Here is an 18,072-nt window from a genome sequence, read left to right on the forward strand (position 1 = left end):
TGATGTGATGGAAGTACTGTGCTCCCGGATGCCGTTAAGGCTATGAAGGCACCACCAAGAATCCAAAGATCATATACTTAATATCTTTAATAGTTTCAATATGCCTCCTAATCTAGAACTTAAATCTAAATGGGAGAGGTCTGTTCCAAGACAGAAACTGCATCTCAAAGTGAATTCAAATATATAGACAATTACTAAGAATTCCAGCCTTTGCAGTCTCCATTTCACGAAATTGGATTAAATTACCCAATCCGTAGAGGAAAGACAGGGGTCAACTTAATCGGCAACTGGAACTAAGGTAGGCTCTCATGGGCACAAGCCATAAAACAGGTTCTAGATTTGGGTAAAAGGCTAAGTTAATTTAAAACTAATTCAAGGCTTGACATATCTACTTATTTGAATTACTCAACTTTTCAGGAAACTGAAAAAGGAATCTGTGCCTTGAGTGTGGACAAACCGCCCGCTCTACCTCTCTTCTCCTCCGTCTGTTCATAGAACCACCTGAGTATCCACTAGTGGCCTACGATTCCAGCTAGAAAACGAGCGTCAGTAAGCCATGGAGCCCAAAATGTTTGGGGAAGAAGAGGTGCAAACAGTTACCGTGCTTTATGATAAGTTGTTACTTGAAACATTACCGTTGGGATTTATAATAATTAAATCCCCCAAGCCCTTGTTAAGCTGGAAGCGACTGAAAGTAGAGGCCTTGATATTAAGACTAGCCTTGATATCCAAGGCTACCTTACCTTTCGAATTTTTCAAGGAATCATACGCTAAGCAATAGTTCAGTCTCCCACTGCCTTAACACAAAGGCTAATGTCATCAAATTAGTAACTGAAGTAATCAACATTGCTGCGAATTTAGGATCAAAAGAGTTCTTGAATAATGAAGAGACTTATGAAATCATCATGGGCGTATTGAACGAACAAACTACTTGTATCCCCAGACTTGGAGCCAATTCATTCTTCAAAATTGTCTTTCATCATAGAACAGATGTCATTACTCTTTAAGAACCCCAACAAAAGGAGATTTTCACCTTGCCTTCTCTCTGTTTGTCTTCTGTGGCAAAATGTTAGTACGGCCCTTTATGATCAAATCTTCATGTCGAATTGCCTTACAGTTCCATGTCCCAAGTATAGAACTCGATCAATTGCAGTTACCACAGAGACTGGACTACTGTCATCTATAGTTAAATATCTTGGAACAAGGATCAAACACCCCAACAGCAGAAAGCGTAATGTCAATCTTATAATAGATGAGTTCTGCTCCGCAGAAAGAGTGAAGTTTGTTCAAGGTAAGTTCTTGGGCTGCAAGAACAACCAAACAACTAAAACTGTCCTTACATTTATGATCAAATCCGTTGGAAGAAACAACATGGATGTGTTAGCACTTATACCAGTTGCCAAATTGAACACTGAATTCATCTACAGCAAATATACTCTAATTATGAAAACCATCTATCAAATCCGATTGATCGTTGTGTCCGTATTAGTTAATAACCACCCAATCAGCAGGAAGTTATTCATTCATTTTCTTTGTGGTAGTGAGCTCCGGACTTTAATTACTCACCCCCCACAATATCAAAAGAAAAGTTCATCTCATTTTCGACACTATACACAATATTAGTCATATTTATAACTGCTTCAAAGGCAAACTGATCTGGCTGAAAGTTGGTGTGTGTTCTTTCAAGAGTTGCTACTAACTAAACATAACCTCGATACGCGCCAGTAGTGTCATTTCTCGGACTATGTATGGACTTTTCAAACGACCCTCTGCTGTTGACATGCCATAAATTAATGAGACTGATTTTTATTTTGGTACCGGCCCAGACAGAAATTTTTTCAAAGACCAAATTAGTTTGTACCGACTGTTGGACAAGATAGGCAAATTTTGACAAAACATTCAACCACTCATAGCCTATGACGTCGCTATTACAAGAATTTTCAATTTAATGTATCGTACCGACTGCTGGGCAAGAAAAATCGATTTTGACAAAACACGCAACCACACACCTACTATGACGTCAATACTTAAAGCGTATTGGAAGTCAAAAATCCGTCGTAGACCCGTTATGGTATAACCTTGTATTTCTTTTAACCTTGGAACAAATTACAATATTACAATTAGTTCCCAGTAAATGACTCAAGGGAAAGAGCGAACAGACTAAAAAGATCTATAACAATTTTTGTAAAATATAAGGGAGAGAAATAAGACCTTCATCTACAGCTATTGCACCGACTGATACATATTTGTTATTCTCTCATGTTTCATGATTTAAAATTATTATTTTCTATAAAATAGTTGTTAATTTTTTGTTTCATTATCTATATCAAAGACAGAAATTAATTCAATTAAAAATTTATTTTTTAACATATATATAAAGTTCAAATAGAACCGAATTTACATTTTAAATATTAAATACTTATGTGAATTTTACACTATAAAATTAAATAATCTTTTTAGGAAATAATACGTTTAAATACTTAATTATAATTAAATGTGTGCAATAATTCAGATATACGTTGCACAATTTCATGGATACCAGCTCTTTTACTAGCCCGAACATTGTTTATCATTCCTCCTTTCTGTATTCGTCTATTTCGAGAAAGTTTCGCGTGCATCTAAAACCGAACTTGGAAATATTTTCGAATAATTTTTGTTTTAATATTATGACGATTAGGTAGGGATATATTTTTTTTCTTTTTCAATTAGATCTAGCAGGGTTTTTAATATTTGATTATATTTCTAATCATTAAATTTGTTGGAAGAAAAATTTGAAAAATTAAATTTTTGGTAAAAAAAACTTTTAAATTTTTTCGGAAAAAAATTTCAAATATGAAATTTTTGGCTTTGCTCCATAATTTGCCAAAATGACCTTTTTAAGAAAAAAATTTCAAGTAAAAAGAAAACATTTTTTTTTCATTTTTTGGAGGGGGGCTACAGCCCCTCCAACCCAACCTGTGCGGACACCCCTGAGCTAAAGCTCTGAATGTTATTTTAAAAGAAAGAATGGGTGATAAATTATGTGTCCCATGTACGCAAAAGTAAGCTAGAATTATTATTTTTCTCAGTTTTTGAGTATGTCTTACATTTTTAAGTATTCTACAACGAATTACACGCAATTCATATAAACAAATTATCCTTATTAAACCTTTCGGGTCAATTGTAAATTGAGCTTAAATTAGACAAAGAATAAGTAATTGATAGATTTTATTTGAAATTTTTTTCTAAAAATATAATTTCTTCTGAATAGTTATGCATTTTTGAAATTTATAATAATAATGCTTCAAATGCTTTTTACAAAAAAATTTAAGTTTTCTGTAAATAACTATGGGTTTTAGAAATTTTTTGTGAGCTACTACGGCCTTTTTTAATTTTTTGTGAATAACAATGGATTTTTGAAATTTTTTCGCAAAAAAATTTAATTTTTTGTGAATAGTTATAGATTTTTGAAATTTTTTTCTAATAAATTTATTAATTGATTTTTATTTTTTTTTAAATATTTAATATTTGATGTTTTTTTCAAAAAATTTGTTTGGAGGTTAAGGAGAAGAGATAGCTACAAAATTCACCAGCATCGATTTTCTCATGAATTTTATGGTAGAAAAAAATTCTATAATTATTCAGAGATTAATAAATAATGCCTACACACCACATTTGCACATGTTTCTCCATTCGTCGCTGAACACGGAGACTTGCAATTTTTGCTCATTCCTTTTGATACACTACAAACTGGGCAAAACAGTGTCTGAGATCCACATCGACCTTACTATGATTTACCCTGATGCCTGCCCTAGTTGTGCAACCATCTTTCGGTGGGCTGGTGAGATCTAGGAGGGTACCTTTAAGCTCAAGAAAGGTGTCATCGGGGCTTTCCGGGAGACAAGGACACCCAACAACATCACCCAGGTCAAGGACTTGGTAAAGAACAAACCTGCGGACGACAGGAAAGCGGTTTTCCAGCGTAAAGAAGAACAAAACTCACCTGAAAGAACTTCTGCTCATGTGGGAAAATGCAATAGGTGACGACATGGGGCAGTCTCAATCATTTCCACTACTTGATCTAAGAAAGAATATTATAGCAACGAGAGTGTCGAAACATTTCAAAAGAGGCTAATAAAATGAAAAATAATATGACTATACTCACCTACTATCGGCGATTGACGAAGGAGTCCTAGATTTCTTTGATTATGAAGATAACCCGAGTAGCACACCCTATTCTGATATGAAGGCAAAGATCCTGGATGAATATAAAATTTCGACACAACATAAAATAGAGAGACTGTTTCAGCTGATTGAAGCGCCTCAAAATCATGATGTCGACCAAATTGAGCATTGTAGGTTACCTCTCCAACATCCCGGACATCCATATAAGGAGTCTTACGGAGGGCCAAAGAGCTGGATTTTCCGTTATGTTTGCTGATAAGAATTTGTCAGATTTGATAAGGATCATCAAATACAATGCCACTTCATCAGAGAAAACCTAGTATCCTTAGTACCATCGACAGCCCTTCTGGTTCTTCACTTCACCCTACTAGTAAACGGATGAAATGCTTCTACCATCGGAAATGGGGTAAAAAGCGACTAAATGCAAAATGCCTCATATTTTCCCAAACTTATTAGTTCAAAAAACAGATCAGTCGTCGAGTACCAAACTCGACGTAAAAAATCTGCAGTTCATCAAGTATAGACTCAGGTTCAATGCCTAATAATCTTTAATTTGTCAGTAATTATAAAAATGGTTCCTCATCGATACTAAATTTCAGCGGTCTATAGTTCCGAAAATATCCCATTCCAGTTATATTGATCGTGCCTCTCCTAAGCTTGTTACTGCCAACAGAGTTTCCCTAAAAATATATGGTTTGAAGAAACTATGGATCGAGTTTGAGCCTGTTGGCCGGGTTGAATGTTAGTCTGTTGTAGCAAACAAAGAATACGGTGTCGATATGGAATGTAGAATGTTACGACCTAACGACATAAAGACGTAACGAAGAGCTGACAAGAATACAAGAGCACTGTAATATAGCCAATAAATTATGTTTCGAATTTCTTATCCCTCAGTCCGAGGAGGAAATCTGTTTTGAGCCTCGTCATGGTGTCAAACACGAGATGTTTACAACAGGGAGCACTTGTTACTCGCGTATTTGTCGAATAACTCCATAGAAGGAAGCTATAGTTAAGGCTGAGATATCTAAACTAATTTCAGCGGTAATTTTGCGAAGGTCAAAATCAAATTGGTCGTACCCAATAAATATGGTGGAAAAGCAAGACGGTTCCCGGCGTATGGTCGGAGACTATAGGCAATAGAACAACCTTACGCTCCCAGATCGATACCCAATACCTCATATTCACGACTTCATTCGAACTATTGGAGGTTGCAAATATTTCATCAAATTGGACCTCAAGCGCGCCTTCTATCAGGTTTCTATGTCGAGCGAAGACGCCAAGAAAACGGCTATTACTACATATTGTACGGATTGTACGAGTTTAGGAGGATTCCCTTTGGACTCAGTAATGCATCTACTACATTCCAACAATCGATAGATTCGTTATTTGGACATATGGAGTTTGTATTTGCTTACATCGATGATATAATGGTGGCTTCTCTGTAAGAAAGAGAGCCTCACAATCACATCAAGCAGGTTCTTCATATTCTGAAGGATAAATGATCTTGCTTACAGTGTAGAGAAAAGTGAGTTTTGCAATGCAAGGATTGAATTTTTGGGACATGTAGTCAGTGAAAACGGTATTCGTCCCATCCAAGAAAAACTCTATCAGATGAGAGTGTTTGATCGACCCAGAAAAGGTAAAGACTTGCGTTAGTTAATTGGGATGGTTAATTATTATAGAAGATTTGTTCCCAAACTGGGGGCACTGTTGAGTGTTGGCCCCATTGTATAAATTGTTAACAAGTTCAAAGGTTCCTCCGTGGAGTGGACGGAAGAAGGCAACTCATTGTTCCTCAAATTACGGGATACTCTTTTTGATATACTTGGACATTATTCCCCCAAGAAGGACCTTTTTCTGACTGTCGACGCGTCCGACAAAGCTATTGGCGGAGTTCTGGAACAGCAATATGATCGAGGCAATTTCCTCCGATTAGGATTCTTTAGTAAGGCTTTAAATGTAACGTAGACTCGATATTCGACCTTCGAGAGAGAAAGAGCTCTTCAGGATTAGAGAGGCCCATCGAGATTTAAAATCATTTCATTAAAGGACTAATGATTACTTATCTCCCCGACGTATTTGGAAGGGAGAAGTTAGTTAATCATAATATCAAAGCTAATCATCACTCGGCCGTTGGGCGAGGAGTCTCATCAGAGGAGACAAAGTTACACGTTGCAGAAAAGGCCTTTATCATGAACGCTCCTATTAGGACCCCCTTGATTGTGAGGGACCTTTCAGAATTCTGGAAAAACATGAAGACTACTTCGTTCTGGATAAACAAAGGAAACCTACAAAGCAGACAATTAATCGACTAAAAGCTACATACGTAGCTTTTAATTAATTTTTTTTTATTGTGTTTTAAGTATGATTATTAGGTGTAAAAAAATGTATTTGTTTTTTAGAAAATATCTATGTTTTGCAGTTTTGAACAGGGAGGGAGAAGTGTTGTGTTCAGCTACACGAGTTGATCTCGTTTGAGACATAGTACCTCTCAATTTTATTCGGATACTGAAATAAAGAAGTGCGAGCCTTTAATTGCATTGTTTAATTCCGGAAACACTAATTATATAATAGTTTGTGTGTGCGTCTCTTTCATGAGTACCCACATTTTCTGAATAGTTTTTCAATTTTTAGGAAGAAATGCCACAATACGATGCATTTTAACATAAAATTATAAACCTTATCAGTACAACATACAACATTTGAAAATTCGAGGCGAAATTCCTTCTTAAACAATACCCTTAAAATATTGTCATTTTGAACCAATTGCATTTTCTCAGGATTGTACGATCACATATTTAAAATAAGCATAAAATTTGAAAAAGATTAAATAAATTACTATGTGACTTATTGATTTTTTCTTCAAAAAGTTGAAATCCCTACTTTAAGTGGATAAAAATATTCCTTTAGGTCAAATGTAACCATCTTGAAAACCCAAAAACTAATTAAAGATTGTTAATAAGCGAATTAAGTACTAATATAATTGAACATGGAATTCAAAATATGATTTTTTTTTCTTCTGTAATTAATATATTGTCGTTGTTAAATGGATTTTAAATAGAGCAGACAAAAGTACAAAAAATACACAAGTTCAAATAATATAATTATCACACAATTAAGTAATTAATTGTAAGCTCTTATGAAATTATAACACTGAATGACTATTCCTTAAATATTTATTTCACTAAATTTAATGCCAAATAATCATTACTAATGTATTCTTGTCAAATCTTCGACAATTTTGATAATATCGTCCACAGATGCATCTACTTTATTTCCCGTTCCTGGATCAGCAATTTGTAGTCCATTCGTAACCTCCGACATTTTATCACGACTTAAATCTAGAAAAGTCTCAATTAGATCACCGTCAACAAATCCCTCCATGGGCTCTGATTTTCTTTCATTTGAGAAACTACGCCAATATTTATGTTCAACCTTCCCAACTGTTTTTATAACTTTAGTTAATCTGCTCTGTAAATCTGTTAAGAAATCAAAAAAATCCGTCGGTAATTGCGTGACCAAGCCTAAAGTAATAAATAAAAAGTTATTACAGGAAAAAAAATTAAAATCAAAGATTAATTCTTACCAATAGCCCCAAGAATAGTTCCATACAAGACGCTCCCCGTATGTGGAGTACTTGAATCTCCCAGGTTTTGCATAACTAGAGACCCATGTCGAAAAACGTTTATTATGTCACCAATATGAATTCGGCCAACTTCGGTCATTTGTTGACGTTCTTCATCAGTAGAGGCCGCACTAAATACGTGAAAATTAAAATAGGTTAGACTACCTCCATTGATTTAAATATATGTACAATAATAGTATACCTATCACGAACGCATACAAAAATATTTGAAGCATTTTCGGCTCCTAGAAAAGTATCATCATCGAGTACCTCAATAGCTGTCATCCAATTAGGGAGATGATCCCGCGATATTTCTTCGAAACTTCCTTCCATAGTTTTATATTGAAGTAATGTCATTGATCGAATTAAATCTCCAACTAAGATAAAATCCCCTCTAGTACGAGTCAGTAATGCTATCATGTTGTTAAAAAAGGAGCACTCAAGACGGAGTTCTTTATCTGGAGTCCATTCCCACAAGCGAACTGTGCTATTAATTGATGTCAGTAGCTTGTTGTTGAATTGTTGAAGAGAGAAGCAACAGCCTTTAATCTCTTTTTCAGCAATTTGATTAAGTTTATTATCCCTCCACTGAAATATAAGAATCCTTCCAGATTTAGGCTCAAATTCTTCAGGATTAACCATCGCAGTTCCAACAATATAATATGGATTAGGATCCTCGCCTAGTTTGCATGACAACAAACTTTGTCCGCACTCTTGTTGCATGAGTTGATGCGAATGAATTACTTCAAACGTGTGTTGATTTAAGATAAGTAAACTAAATACATCTTGTTCTTGTCCATATTCCTGAGCTCCTCCGATTCCTGTACCACCTGAGGACTGTCTATTACTACAAAGGGTACCAACGGAACTTGTTAATGTAGTGGATTGGCATAACGTGCTGGCAGATGGCCGAGATGGAACTAGTCCATCTTTTCCTTGAATGTCCTGTCTCATCGTTATTACTCCAAAGGTTTGAGTTTCTTCTTGATATGCAAGTCGTCTTGGAGTTTCATTAAGCCGAACGGTGCGAATATGTAACTTTTGAATCTCATCGATTGTTCCAAAAATGACAGTATTGTCAGTGGCCAGGGCTAAGCTATCGGGATAAGAATCTGCATTGAGAGGGCACATATGCTTTACTTCTCGGAGGTTAACATTAGAAAAAACTAATTTTTGAGTCGAAGAATATATCACAGTTGGTCTATCGGAGCAAGCAAAAACATTTGTCGTTGATTGCGTTTTGAATTTCCTTAAAACTGCGGGTTGAGTTCCAAGCGTTACTTTCTTTTTTTCTGTCAAACATCCTTGAGGACTTAAAACGTAATAAAATAGGGATCCATCGCCGAGTGCACATAATAAATAATTGGTCCTTTCAAATTGAGTCATTAAAATAGAACGTGGAATAATTTCTGAAATTAAAATAAGGAGATTATTATTTTCTTATACTCGTAATAGTAATTATGACAACAATAATAATAAAAAATAGATAAATAAATCAGTAAAAACACATATAATATACATACTCATAGCTCTCTGTGAAACATAAGGGGGCCCTTCAATTGTTGAATTAGAAAATTAGGACTGTATCCTAAAGCAATTTTCATTTATGTAAAGCTTAGTAGGAAAACTTCATTCATAAAATATGGTGATAGAAAAAAAAATATTTATCCTGATAAGTCTACTTTATCATTATTCCCTTCTTTCAACTGGAGAAATACTTCATCGTTGTGACTTGAATCAGGAATGTACGAATTCTCACTGGAAGAATTTCAAACTCACTGAAGGTAAAGAAAAATGCCAAGAGCTATGTTCAAAGACCAAGGAGTGTCACTGGTATACATATGTTGCACACTCGAAGCTTTGCATTGCATTAAAAGAATGTATCAATTTTAAGGATTGTAAGGATTGTATTACAAGCCAAATTGAGTGTCCACGTTGTTTCAAAGTTGGAAGATGTGAAGGAACGGGAATAAGAGTTCAAAAAACTTCAAGTGCTCATCAGTGTCTTAATAGGTGCTCAGAGTTGAAGGAATGTAAATACCTAACTTTTGTGAATGGACTTTGTGGCCTTTATAAAAACTGCACAGATATTATTAATGACTGCAAAACTTGTGTTACAGCTGAGGTGAAGAACTGCAAATATGAAAGTGAATTACCCCGAGGATTTACTGATAGTCAATTTTCAACCAAAATTTTGATAGCAGGAGGATATTCACAAGAAGGTGACGCAAAACCCGAAATTGTTGACTTGGAGAACCCCAACTACAAATGCTTTTTAGAAGAATCTCATAAACGTAATATCGTTATTAAGGCTACACTTGTAAATGAGAGCTTTCCATTACTATGTGGTTATGGCCTGAATTTTTTTAAAGGAGGATGCAGAATGTACCTTAGCACTGGTGAATGGAAATTTTTCCCAGACGTTTTTAATAGAGCAATACATGGTACAGGAGAGGCTTTTATTCCAGGAAAAGGCTGGTGGGTGCCAACGTCAGAAACGGATACTGAAATAGTCATGTTGCCCAATATAAAAACGAATCCTGGTCCCCAACTCCCTACAGTTTTAGAACAACAATGCATGGTACAAATCAATGATTTTGAAACCATGGTAATTGGTGGCCGTAGAATCCAAAGTCCAAACTCTGCTAAAACATGGATTTTTAACTGGTCAACAAAAGAATGGAGATTTGGGCCAGACTTAAAAGATGGCAGGACAGGGCATGCATGTGGATTGTATAAGAATAAATACATTGTTGTAGGAGGTGGAAATACCCTAGGGAAAGGTACCACTAATAAAACCGAAATTTTAGATTTGACAGCAATATGGAAAGGTTGGATAAAAGGACCTGATTTGCCATGTCCAATAACAGATGCTGCTATAGTACAAATAAATGACTTTAACCTAATAATTGTAGGAGGTCAGGAAAACAAGAAAAATAGTAACTCATACGTGAACGCTTTATATCAGTTTCAACTTGATGGTTGGATAAGATTAACTACTCGGCTTCAAATGCCTAGAAGTCAGCATACAGCTGTATGGATACCAGATGTTGTTGCTCAAAACTGTATGAGGCAATCAGATAATTATTTAACTTAGTTAACCTACAATTAGCTTAATATATTAAAGTGTGCATGTTTAGTTTTTATGAGTTTTATAGTTCTGAACAGAGAAAATGATTCAAGAAATAAAATAATAATTTTCTTACCTCCACCAAGAGGTTCTTTAGTAATTTCTTCCAAGGTAGATAATTTAAAAACGCGAATACTGATATCTGTCCAAAGTCCAACACACACAATCTCTGAAGGACAAGTAGAATCGTCTCCTAAGGGTGTAATATCGATACAAGCAACTTCATACTCTAAAGTTTGATCTCCATTTAGTTCTAAAGAGCCATCCTTAACCTATAAATACAAAACATTTAAAAACAATAAAATGGATATAAATCGAATTAAAAACCCACCTCAACAAAAAATAAAATTGGTCCAACAGCACAGACTATTTGACAATAGTTGCAGGCAGTCACACTAATTCTACGATCCCCCGGTGGTTTCCATTCTCTAATGCATAGTTAAAAAAAGATGGAAGTAAAGACAGAGTGAATTCAAAGTAATATAACTAACTACAAGTAAATTGAGATAGTATTTGATATCAAAAACAAATGAAAAACATTAGACTTTGATTTATAAGATGAAATAAATATCTCCTTACGCAACAAGTTGGGAAGTTCTCTGATTAATAAGTCTAACAGACACAGGAGTTATCTGTACAATTTGATTATGGGCAACAGCACCCGTAAAAAATGTCTGTTGATCTGCTAAAAATCCTTTTATCTCAGTTTCTTCGACCTCTTCTCCATTTAAGGTCAAAACTCTTGTCTGTTCAACAAAAGATAGAACCAGTGTGTTATCATGTTTACCAATTTCTTCTCCGCATTGAAGTGCCCACATTCCTTTGATTCCAGGGAGATCGATGGAAGCTAACTCATGAATACCAATACCATTTCTAATTATTCTTAGAGATCCTTCCTTGTACGAACCAGAGCACGTCACTAGTTGACCTTGTCCTTGCCTTTCAAGATCTACTACAACCATGTCACTAATGGGTCCTAAATTAGTAAAGGACTCAACAACCGTAACATAGGAATTATTTTCATCGGGTTCCACATTGAGACGAACCATTTGAGAATCCCCAAGACGAGAACCAATATACACGTAGCCATTATCAAGATAAGTCATACATTCCGGTATAGTCACTTCACCTAGTAGTTCCAATTTGAGATCACCCACATGAACACCAGAGTCCATTCGTTCTTCTTTAATGAGTAAAAGCATAAAAAGGTGGCCAGCCATATCACCTAATAGATAGCGTGACCCTGCAGAGGAAATGAGTGAAAATCAATCAAAGAATGAGGAATGAATGTTTACCATCGGGATCAACACGTGCATAGGAAATGATGGTGGAGCTTTGCATCTTGGGGGGAGCAATGGCTTGATAATGAGATCCATTGTGGTAGCAAATGGATTCCGTTCCTACAATGATACAGCCTCCATAGGGAAGGGGAACGGGAATGAGCATAGAGGCTCCACGCTCCACATTATCTTGCTTCCAAGGAACCTTGACAAACTCCTTATCCTTGAGGGAGATCTCCCTCGTTTTCACATGTCTCCCATGTACGTCTTGATGAAGTAGTGCAATCGTGGGTTGGGAAGTGCCGTACAGGAAATCAATGTCATAGACTTGAAGCTCTTCCATGCGGATATTGTATGCACGCAGCTCAGAGGTCTCCGTGTCCAAGGGAATCACTTTGAACAGAGAATCGTAGATACGAAGCCCAATCAATTTCGCTTCAGGGTCGATCACAGCCAGGATTCCCGTTTCAGACTTTTTACCGATGCGATCCTCTACATTCCCATTGGCTCTTGTCAGGATTTCTCCATCCTCCGCTTCCAGGATCATGGCGTTGTTTCGAGCTGTAACAATGAAGAGCCGGTCCTTGGACTTCCCTTTGGGTCTGAAGAAGCGAAGGACTTCCACACACCCATTGATACTGAACTCTTTGATGGCTTTCAGGCCCTCGGGAGTCACTGCATACACCTCCAGGACATTGCCTTTCGCCAAAATTAAATTCAAATCATCCGGACCTGTGAAATTCCCCGTGGCGCACTCGGTCACGGCTGTTGGGGGGTGCGCCGTCACGAGATAGTTGTGTGCCATTGGATATTAATTCTCTTTGGCACTTGGATCCGTAGCACTCCAAATCTACTTCTAGCGCTTCCAAAAGTCTATCTACACATTCAATTATTCAAACGAGGCAACACAAGAAATCAGCTAGATAAGAAACAGAGTCAGGATCAGTCGTCACAGCAGTAGATGTACGCTGGATCTCTCAAATACAAATCCTCCAATTTCATGCAGATGCAATCATAACAATCACATCATATGGTACCCTTGAGAAGTACTCTAATAATAACCAGGGAACTTTGTTGTGCAAGCATTGAACGTACTACCCATATCAATATATCCCATGAGATCATAAATATCTGGAGTGTCACTAGTTCTGACTGCGCAACCTCATCAAAATGAGAATAATAAAGTTTTAACCCTTCCAAGCCCTTAGGATATCTGAATGTTGAGCCTCTAGGATCATACTAACATTATTCCAGTTAATAAAAAAAGTATAGTTCCTTTCGTTTACCGAGATAATTATGATTTATGGGATACTGGTATTCATCTGGGTGTTAACTGTAGAGTAAGTTTTTTATCCTTCAAAAAATTAAGTTATATTATTTATATGTATGTTTGAATTTTATATTCTATTTGATAAAACAATTACATATGATACTATTGCATGCAATTTAGCATAAAAAATAATCATATTTTTACTATTTTCTCTAAAACATTATTGAAAGATTTTAAAGGGGATATTTTTGGAAGCAATTTATATCATTTAATACACATAAAAGTACATCACAAGCCATACATACAACAAAAGTTATTTTTTGTTGGTCTTCTTATGTACACCCATTTAGTCTGGGTTTATTGTAAAGTTGTTGTAAAGGACCACTATTAATTTTAAAATATAATTTATTGGTTTTGTTTTCCATCACCTATATGTATTTCTACTGAATGTATATAAATACAATCAGCAAAATATAGGATGTTAAAGAAAATATGTCGGTATAATATATTAAAACTTTAGATTTTAGATTATAAAAAGAGACGGATAAGTAGAAAATCCAATTTTGTTCCCACCGTAATTGAAATCTGTGAATATCTAAATTATAAATTTTATTTGTTAGGTATTGCCATTCTATTTTTTTTTCTATAAATGTTATTTATCATGAGGTTGCGTTATCAGAGCTAGTGTCACTCCTGATATTTAGAGACCTCATTGATACGTTCCTATTATGGAAAACAACCACTGTACAGGCACAAGAATATTGTTTTCTTGTTATTCAGGTAATACTTCAATCTAGAACACACATTTTATAAACCCACGTAACCTCAACCAACTCTTTATTGTAGACCAAAAATACTGTTATGTTCGCTAATGTAATTACTTATCATTAAATAATTTTGTCAAATAAAAATGATCCCTATTTGAAACAGATAAAAGTCTACGAATGAGTTGTCGCAACGGAAACGAAAAGGTAACGTTATATACTTGATTTTCCATTCGGCCATAGTCAGATTATTAATACAACAGCTGAAATAAGGCGCGATTTTGGAGAACAAGTGGTAATATTGTGTCCGATTTTATTTATAAATTTAATTCTCAACAATAAATTTCTCCCTAAGCCCATAACAAATTTGACAATCCGAAGGCTTCTGAGCCCCTCAAATTAAAAATGAGAACAAGGAGTCAAACAACTAAAAAGACGAAGGACTCCAATCTCAAAACTCCAAGTCGTCAAGGATCTCGATCTACGCGAAAAGTTAGCAGCAATGTCAGTGACAGTAATACTTCCACGAACACATCTCATCCTCCAAAGAAGTTCCAAAGATCATCAAAAAAAAAGGTAAATTTATATTATATGCAACTAAATCATAAGTACTGAAGATAAATAAATTTTATTTATAGCGGATCTCCATCCGTAAAAGAAAAAAACCCAACTCCTAATAATATCAACATAAAAAGAAGCCGTTCTAGAAGAGATGTAACTCCTCAGAAGAAAGTGGAAGTTCCAAACGACTTCAAGTCCAGTTGTAAAGCGAAAGTAGTTAGAAGTCGAGTAGACTCAAAGACACCAATAAAACAATCCTTGAAGGCCAAGACTGATGGGAATTCCAAAAGTTCTAACTCAAATCGTAAAGCGAAAGTAGTGACAAGTCGAGTATGCTCGAAGACACCAATAAAACAATCATTGAAGGCTAAAACTAATAGCAATTCTAATAGTTCCATCGCAAATCGTAAAGCGAAAGTAGTTACAAGTCGAGTAGGCTCAAAGACACCAATAAAACAATCCTCGAAGGCTAAAACTAATAGGAATTCCAATAGTTCCATCACAAATCGTAAAAAAAAACTAGTTACAAGTCGAGTAGGCTCAAAGACACCAATAAAACAATCCTCGAAGGCTAAAAATAATAGGAATTCCAATAGTTCCATCACAAATAGTAAAAAAAAAGTAGTTACAAGTCGAGTAGGCTCAAAGACACCAATAAAACAATCCTCGAAGGCTAAAACTAATAGGAATTCCAATAGTTCTCCTAAAAAACTTGAAGCTAGCCCGAATAATAATATTTTGAATGAATTAGAAAAGGATACTGAAGATATACAAATATCTCTTAATAATGCTAAGAGCCTTAACTCTTCTTCTAAAAAAGCGTGTAAAACTCCTGTTAAAAAGGTGTCAAATCCACCAAAATTAGCTCCATCTCCTCTTAAGAGTATACAAAATATATCTTTGTTCAAGAAACCAATTTATGCAAACGCAATGAAGAGTTGGGATGAATCTACGGATGCAAAAGATGTCTATGATGTGTTGGAAGATGATGGCGATGAAAGTTATCGTCCCATAAAAAGGAAAAGAAAGAAAAGGGCTCCCACTGCGAGAAAAACGAAAATGACTAAGATTGTCAAAAAAACGATAAAAGTTCCTCCTCAAAACAAATTACACACAAGTCCTCCAATCAAATCCCCAAAGCCTATCAAGAAACTCACAATATTTGAACCGTTCCAAACTTCTGCTCCATGCAGCATTAGAAGTAATAATGATGTAATTGATGAAGCATACTATGATAATCCATCTATTGAACCCTGTCATTTTGAATGTGAGGAGTCAAATTTTGATTATGAAAAGAGCCAAAATATGAATGTCAATAAATCTGTTCGATTAAGTGGCTTTAAAAAGGGATTATTTTCATCTTCAACGCCAGGAAGAAGTAATCTAATTACTCCGTCAGTCCCCAAAACGATCAAGTTTGCAGTAGATAAAATATCAACTCCTAAATTTATTAAACCCATGTCTATCAAAGAACAAATAGATCATTGTTTTGGTTTTGACGACTCTGATGATGATAATAGTTTATTTGGTGGAATTTCACCTTCAAATATAATCAATGCTCAAACACTTAATGTTCCTCCAAGGATGAATGAATCAATATCACCTCATGTAAATCGACCGAAGCCGACAAGGTTGGACGTATCAATTTTTAAAGCACCAAAAATTATACCTAAATTTACACGAGTCGTGTCTACAAGACGGAAAGTACGGAGGGAAAAAAGTTTAAATGACACATTATTGTTTAATGATCTACAAGATGATGAGAAAAAAACTAGTCGTGTAAATAAAAATATTGAAAAGTCTTTGGTTAAAACAGATGAAGATGAGCATGTATCTTTGGATGAGGAGGATGCGATTGGGTGAGTTCATAATGTACGTTTTGATTTAACGTGAAGTAAATATTGTATCATTCCAGTGATGAAAATATTGCGGTTACCAATTTGGTAAATAAAAATATATGTCGGAAGCGTAAAAGATTATCAAGTGAAAATGACCATTCACCAAAACGCTCGAAAAGAGAGGTATTAAAAACATCACTGATCCATTATAAATTATCGATAAGGATGTTTGTCTGAATACATATGTGTAGTTGCATCATAAAAAGATTGAAGGAGAAAACTTCATTTTTTCTTTACTAGGTATTTTTACTTAATCAGAAATTACGATGATAATTTTCATGACTGAAAAAATACAGTTAAGCCTGAAATTTATCTTTATTCCGGTAAAATAATAATATTGTAAAAATGGTAAAGTTTAGAGAACGTATCTTTTCTAAGAATTTTACTTAAATAAAGCTAAACAATTTGATGTTTAAGTCATCATCATATTAAATACTTGATAAAAAATTGAATTCCGTCACTCAATTTAAATGAATAAATCTGTAGTGGATCTTCTTTCCTCCTTTATATTGTGATAAGTCATTGAAAGTAGACAATGAGTCATCATAGCATACTCTCACTTTGAATTTGATTTGTTTTACTTTTCTACTTTCTATCCCAATTATTCGAAAAATATCACCAATATAATTTAAAGAACAGTATCTTGTAATATAAAAAAATGCAGAATAAGTTCCCACAAAAAGTGTTTTCAGGATCTTTTTATGCTGCTTCTATACATGTACATATTTATAAGCAATTAACTTTAAATATTTATTTAGGAAGAAGATTTTCTGGTTTGGGAAATCAATCAATCATCGGAGTTCAGCAAAATTGATGAGTTTGATTTGTCATATATCTAACGATCACCTGTCTTTAAATTTATTAGATTTGAAAAGTAGATTATTTTATTTTTTTAAGGAATATTTATGATTTTTACTTGTATTTAAGCTAATTAAAAGTGTAATTGCTATATAATTGGAAAATATAATAATATTTATTTATTGATGTGAAGAACGATCTATTTTAGTTAAGCAAAGTATTAATTCGTCAAATATCATTGTGTTTTTATATTTAGAGGCATCTGTATTATTTGTATTTTAATGTTTATATATGTTATATATATTTTTTGTCTTGGAAAATGTATGAATAATACAATTTTTTATTCAATTTCATGATTGATTTTTTTTTAATCTCGAGGAAAGCCAATCAAAAATTATACGAATTTTAAATGCTAAGCTTTTAATTAATTATATTGAGAGTATATATTTTGTGAGCTCATCCTGAATTGATTGAAGGGAAAATTATTTTTTGGTTTACATATTATTGGATTAAAATCTGTCCTAAAGGAACACTTCAAATTCCTGTTGTGTGGTTGGCTATACTAATTAATTGTTAAAATTA

General features: G+C 34.6%; 2 protein-coding genes across 4 annotated transcripts; one reads left to right on the forward strand and one right to left on the reverse strand.

Moving 5' to 3' along the window:
* Positions 1 to 7,322: 7,322 nt before the first annotated feature.
* On the reverse strand, positions 7,323 to 13,184 carry pic (DNA damage-binding protein pic). The gene is made up of 7 exons (XM_040713326.2): positions 12,215 to 13,184; positions 11,499 to 12,162; positions 11,251 to 11,347; positions 10,996 to 11,191; positions 7,992 to 9,198; positions 7,751 to 7,920; positions 7,323 to 7,688 (listed from the first exon to the last, which is right to left on the reverse strand). Exons 1-7 carry the CDS (start codon positions 13,002 to 13,004, stop codon positions 7,375 to 7,377), a joined length of 3,438 nt encoding a protein of 1,145 aa, XP_040569260.1. The 5' UTR covers positions 13,005 to 13,184; the 3' UTR covers positions 7,323 to 7,374.
* Positions 13,185 to 13,202: 18 nt separating this feature from the next.
* On the forward strand, positions 13,203 to 17,838 carry LOC121118742 (uncharacterized). Of its 3 annotated transcripts, none has more exons than XM_071888994.1 (6): positions 13,203 to 14,249; positions 14,400 to 14,528; positions 14,589 to 14,809; positions 14,872 to 16,653; positions 16,710 to 16,815; positions 17,451 to 17,838. In XM_071888994.1, the coding sequence occupies exons 3-6, from the start codon at positions 14,736 to 14,738 to the stop codon at positions 17,529 to 17,531; spliced, it is 2,043 nt and encodes a 680-aa protein (XP_071745095.1). In that variant the 5' UTR covers positions 13,203 to 14,249; positions 14,400 to 14,528; positions 14,589 to 14,735; the 3' UTR covers positions 17,532 to 17,838. The 3 variants fall into 3 exon arrangements, with proteins under 3 accessions (XP_071745095.1, XP_071745096.1, XP_040569263.1); XM_071888995.1 differs by having other exon boundaries at positions 14,400 to 14,440; XM_040713329.2 differs by lacking the exons at positions 13,203 to 14,249; positions 14,400 to 14,528 and having other exon boundaries at positions 14,534 to 14,809.
* The last annotated feature ends 234 nt before the right edge of the window (positions 17,839 to 18,072 follow it).

Source organism: Lepeophtheirus salmonis, chromosome 5, assembly GCF_016086655.4.
Source record: "Lepeophtheirus salmonis chromosome 5, UVic_Lsal_1.4, whole genome shotgun sequence".
Classification (NCBI taxonomy): domain Eukaryota; kingdom Metazoa; phylum Arthropoda; class Copepoda; order Siphonostomatoida; family Caligidae; genus Lepeophtheirus; species Lepeophtheirus salmonis.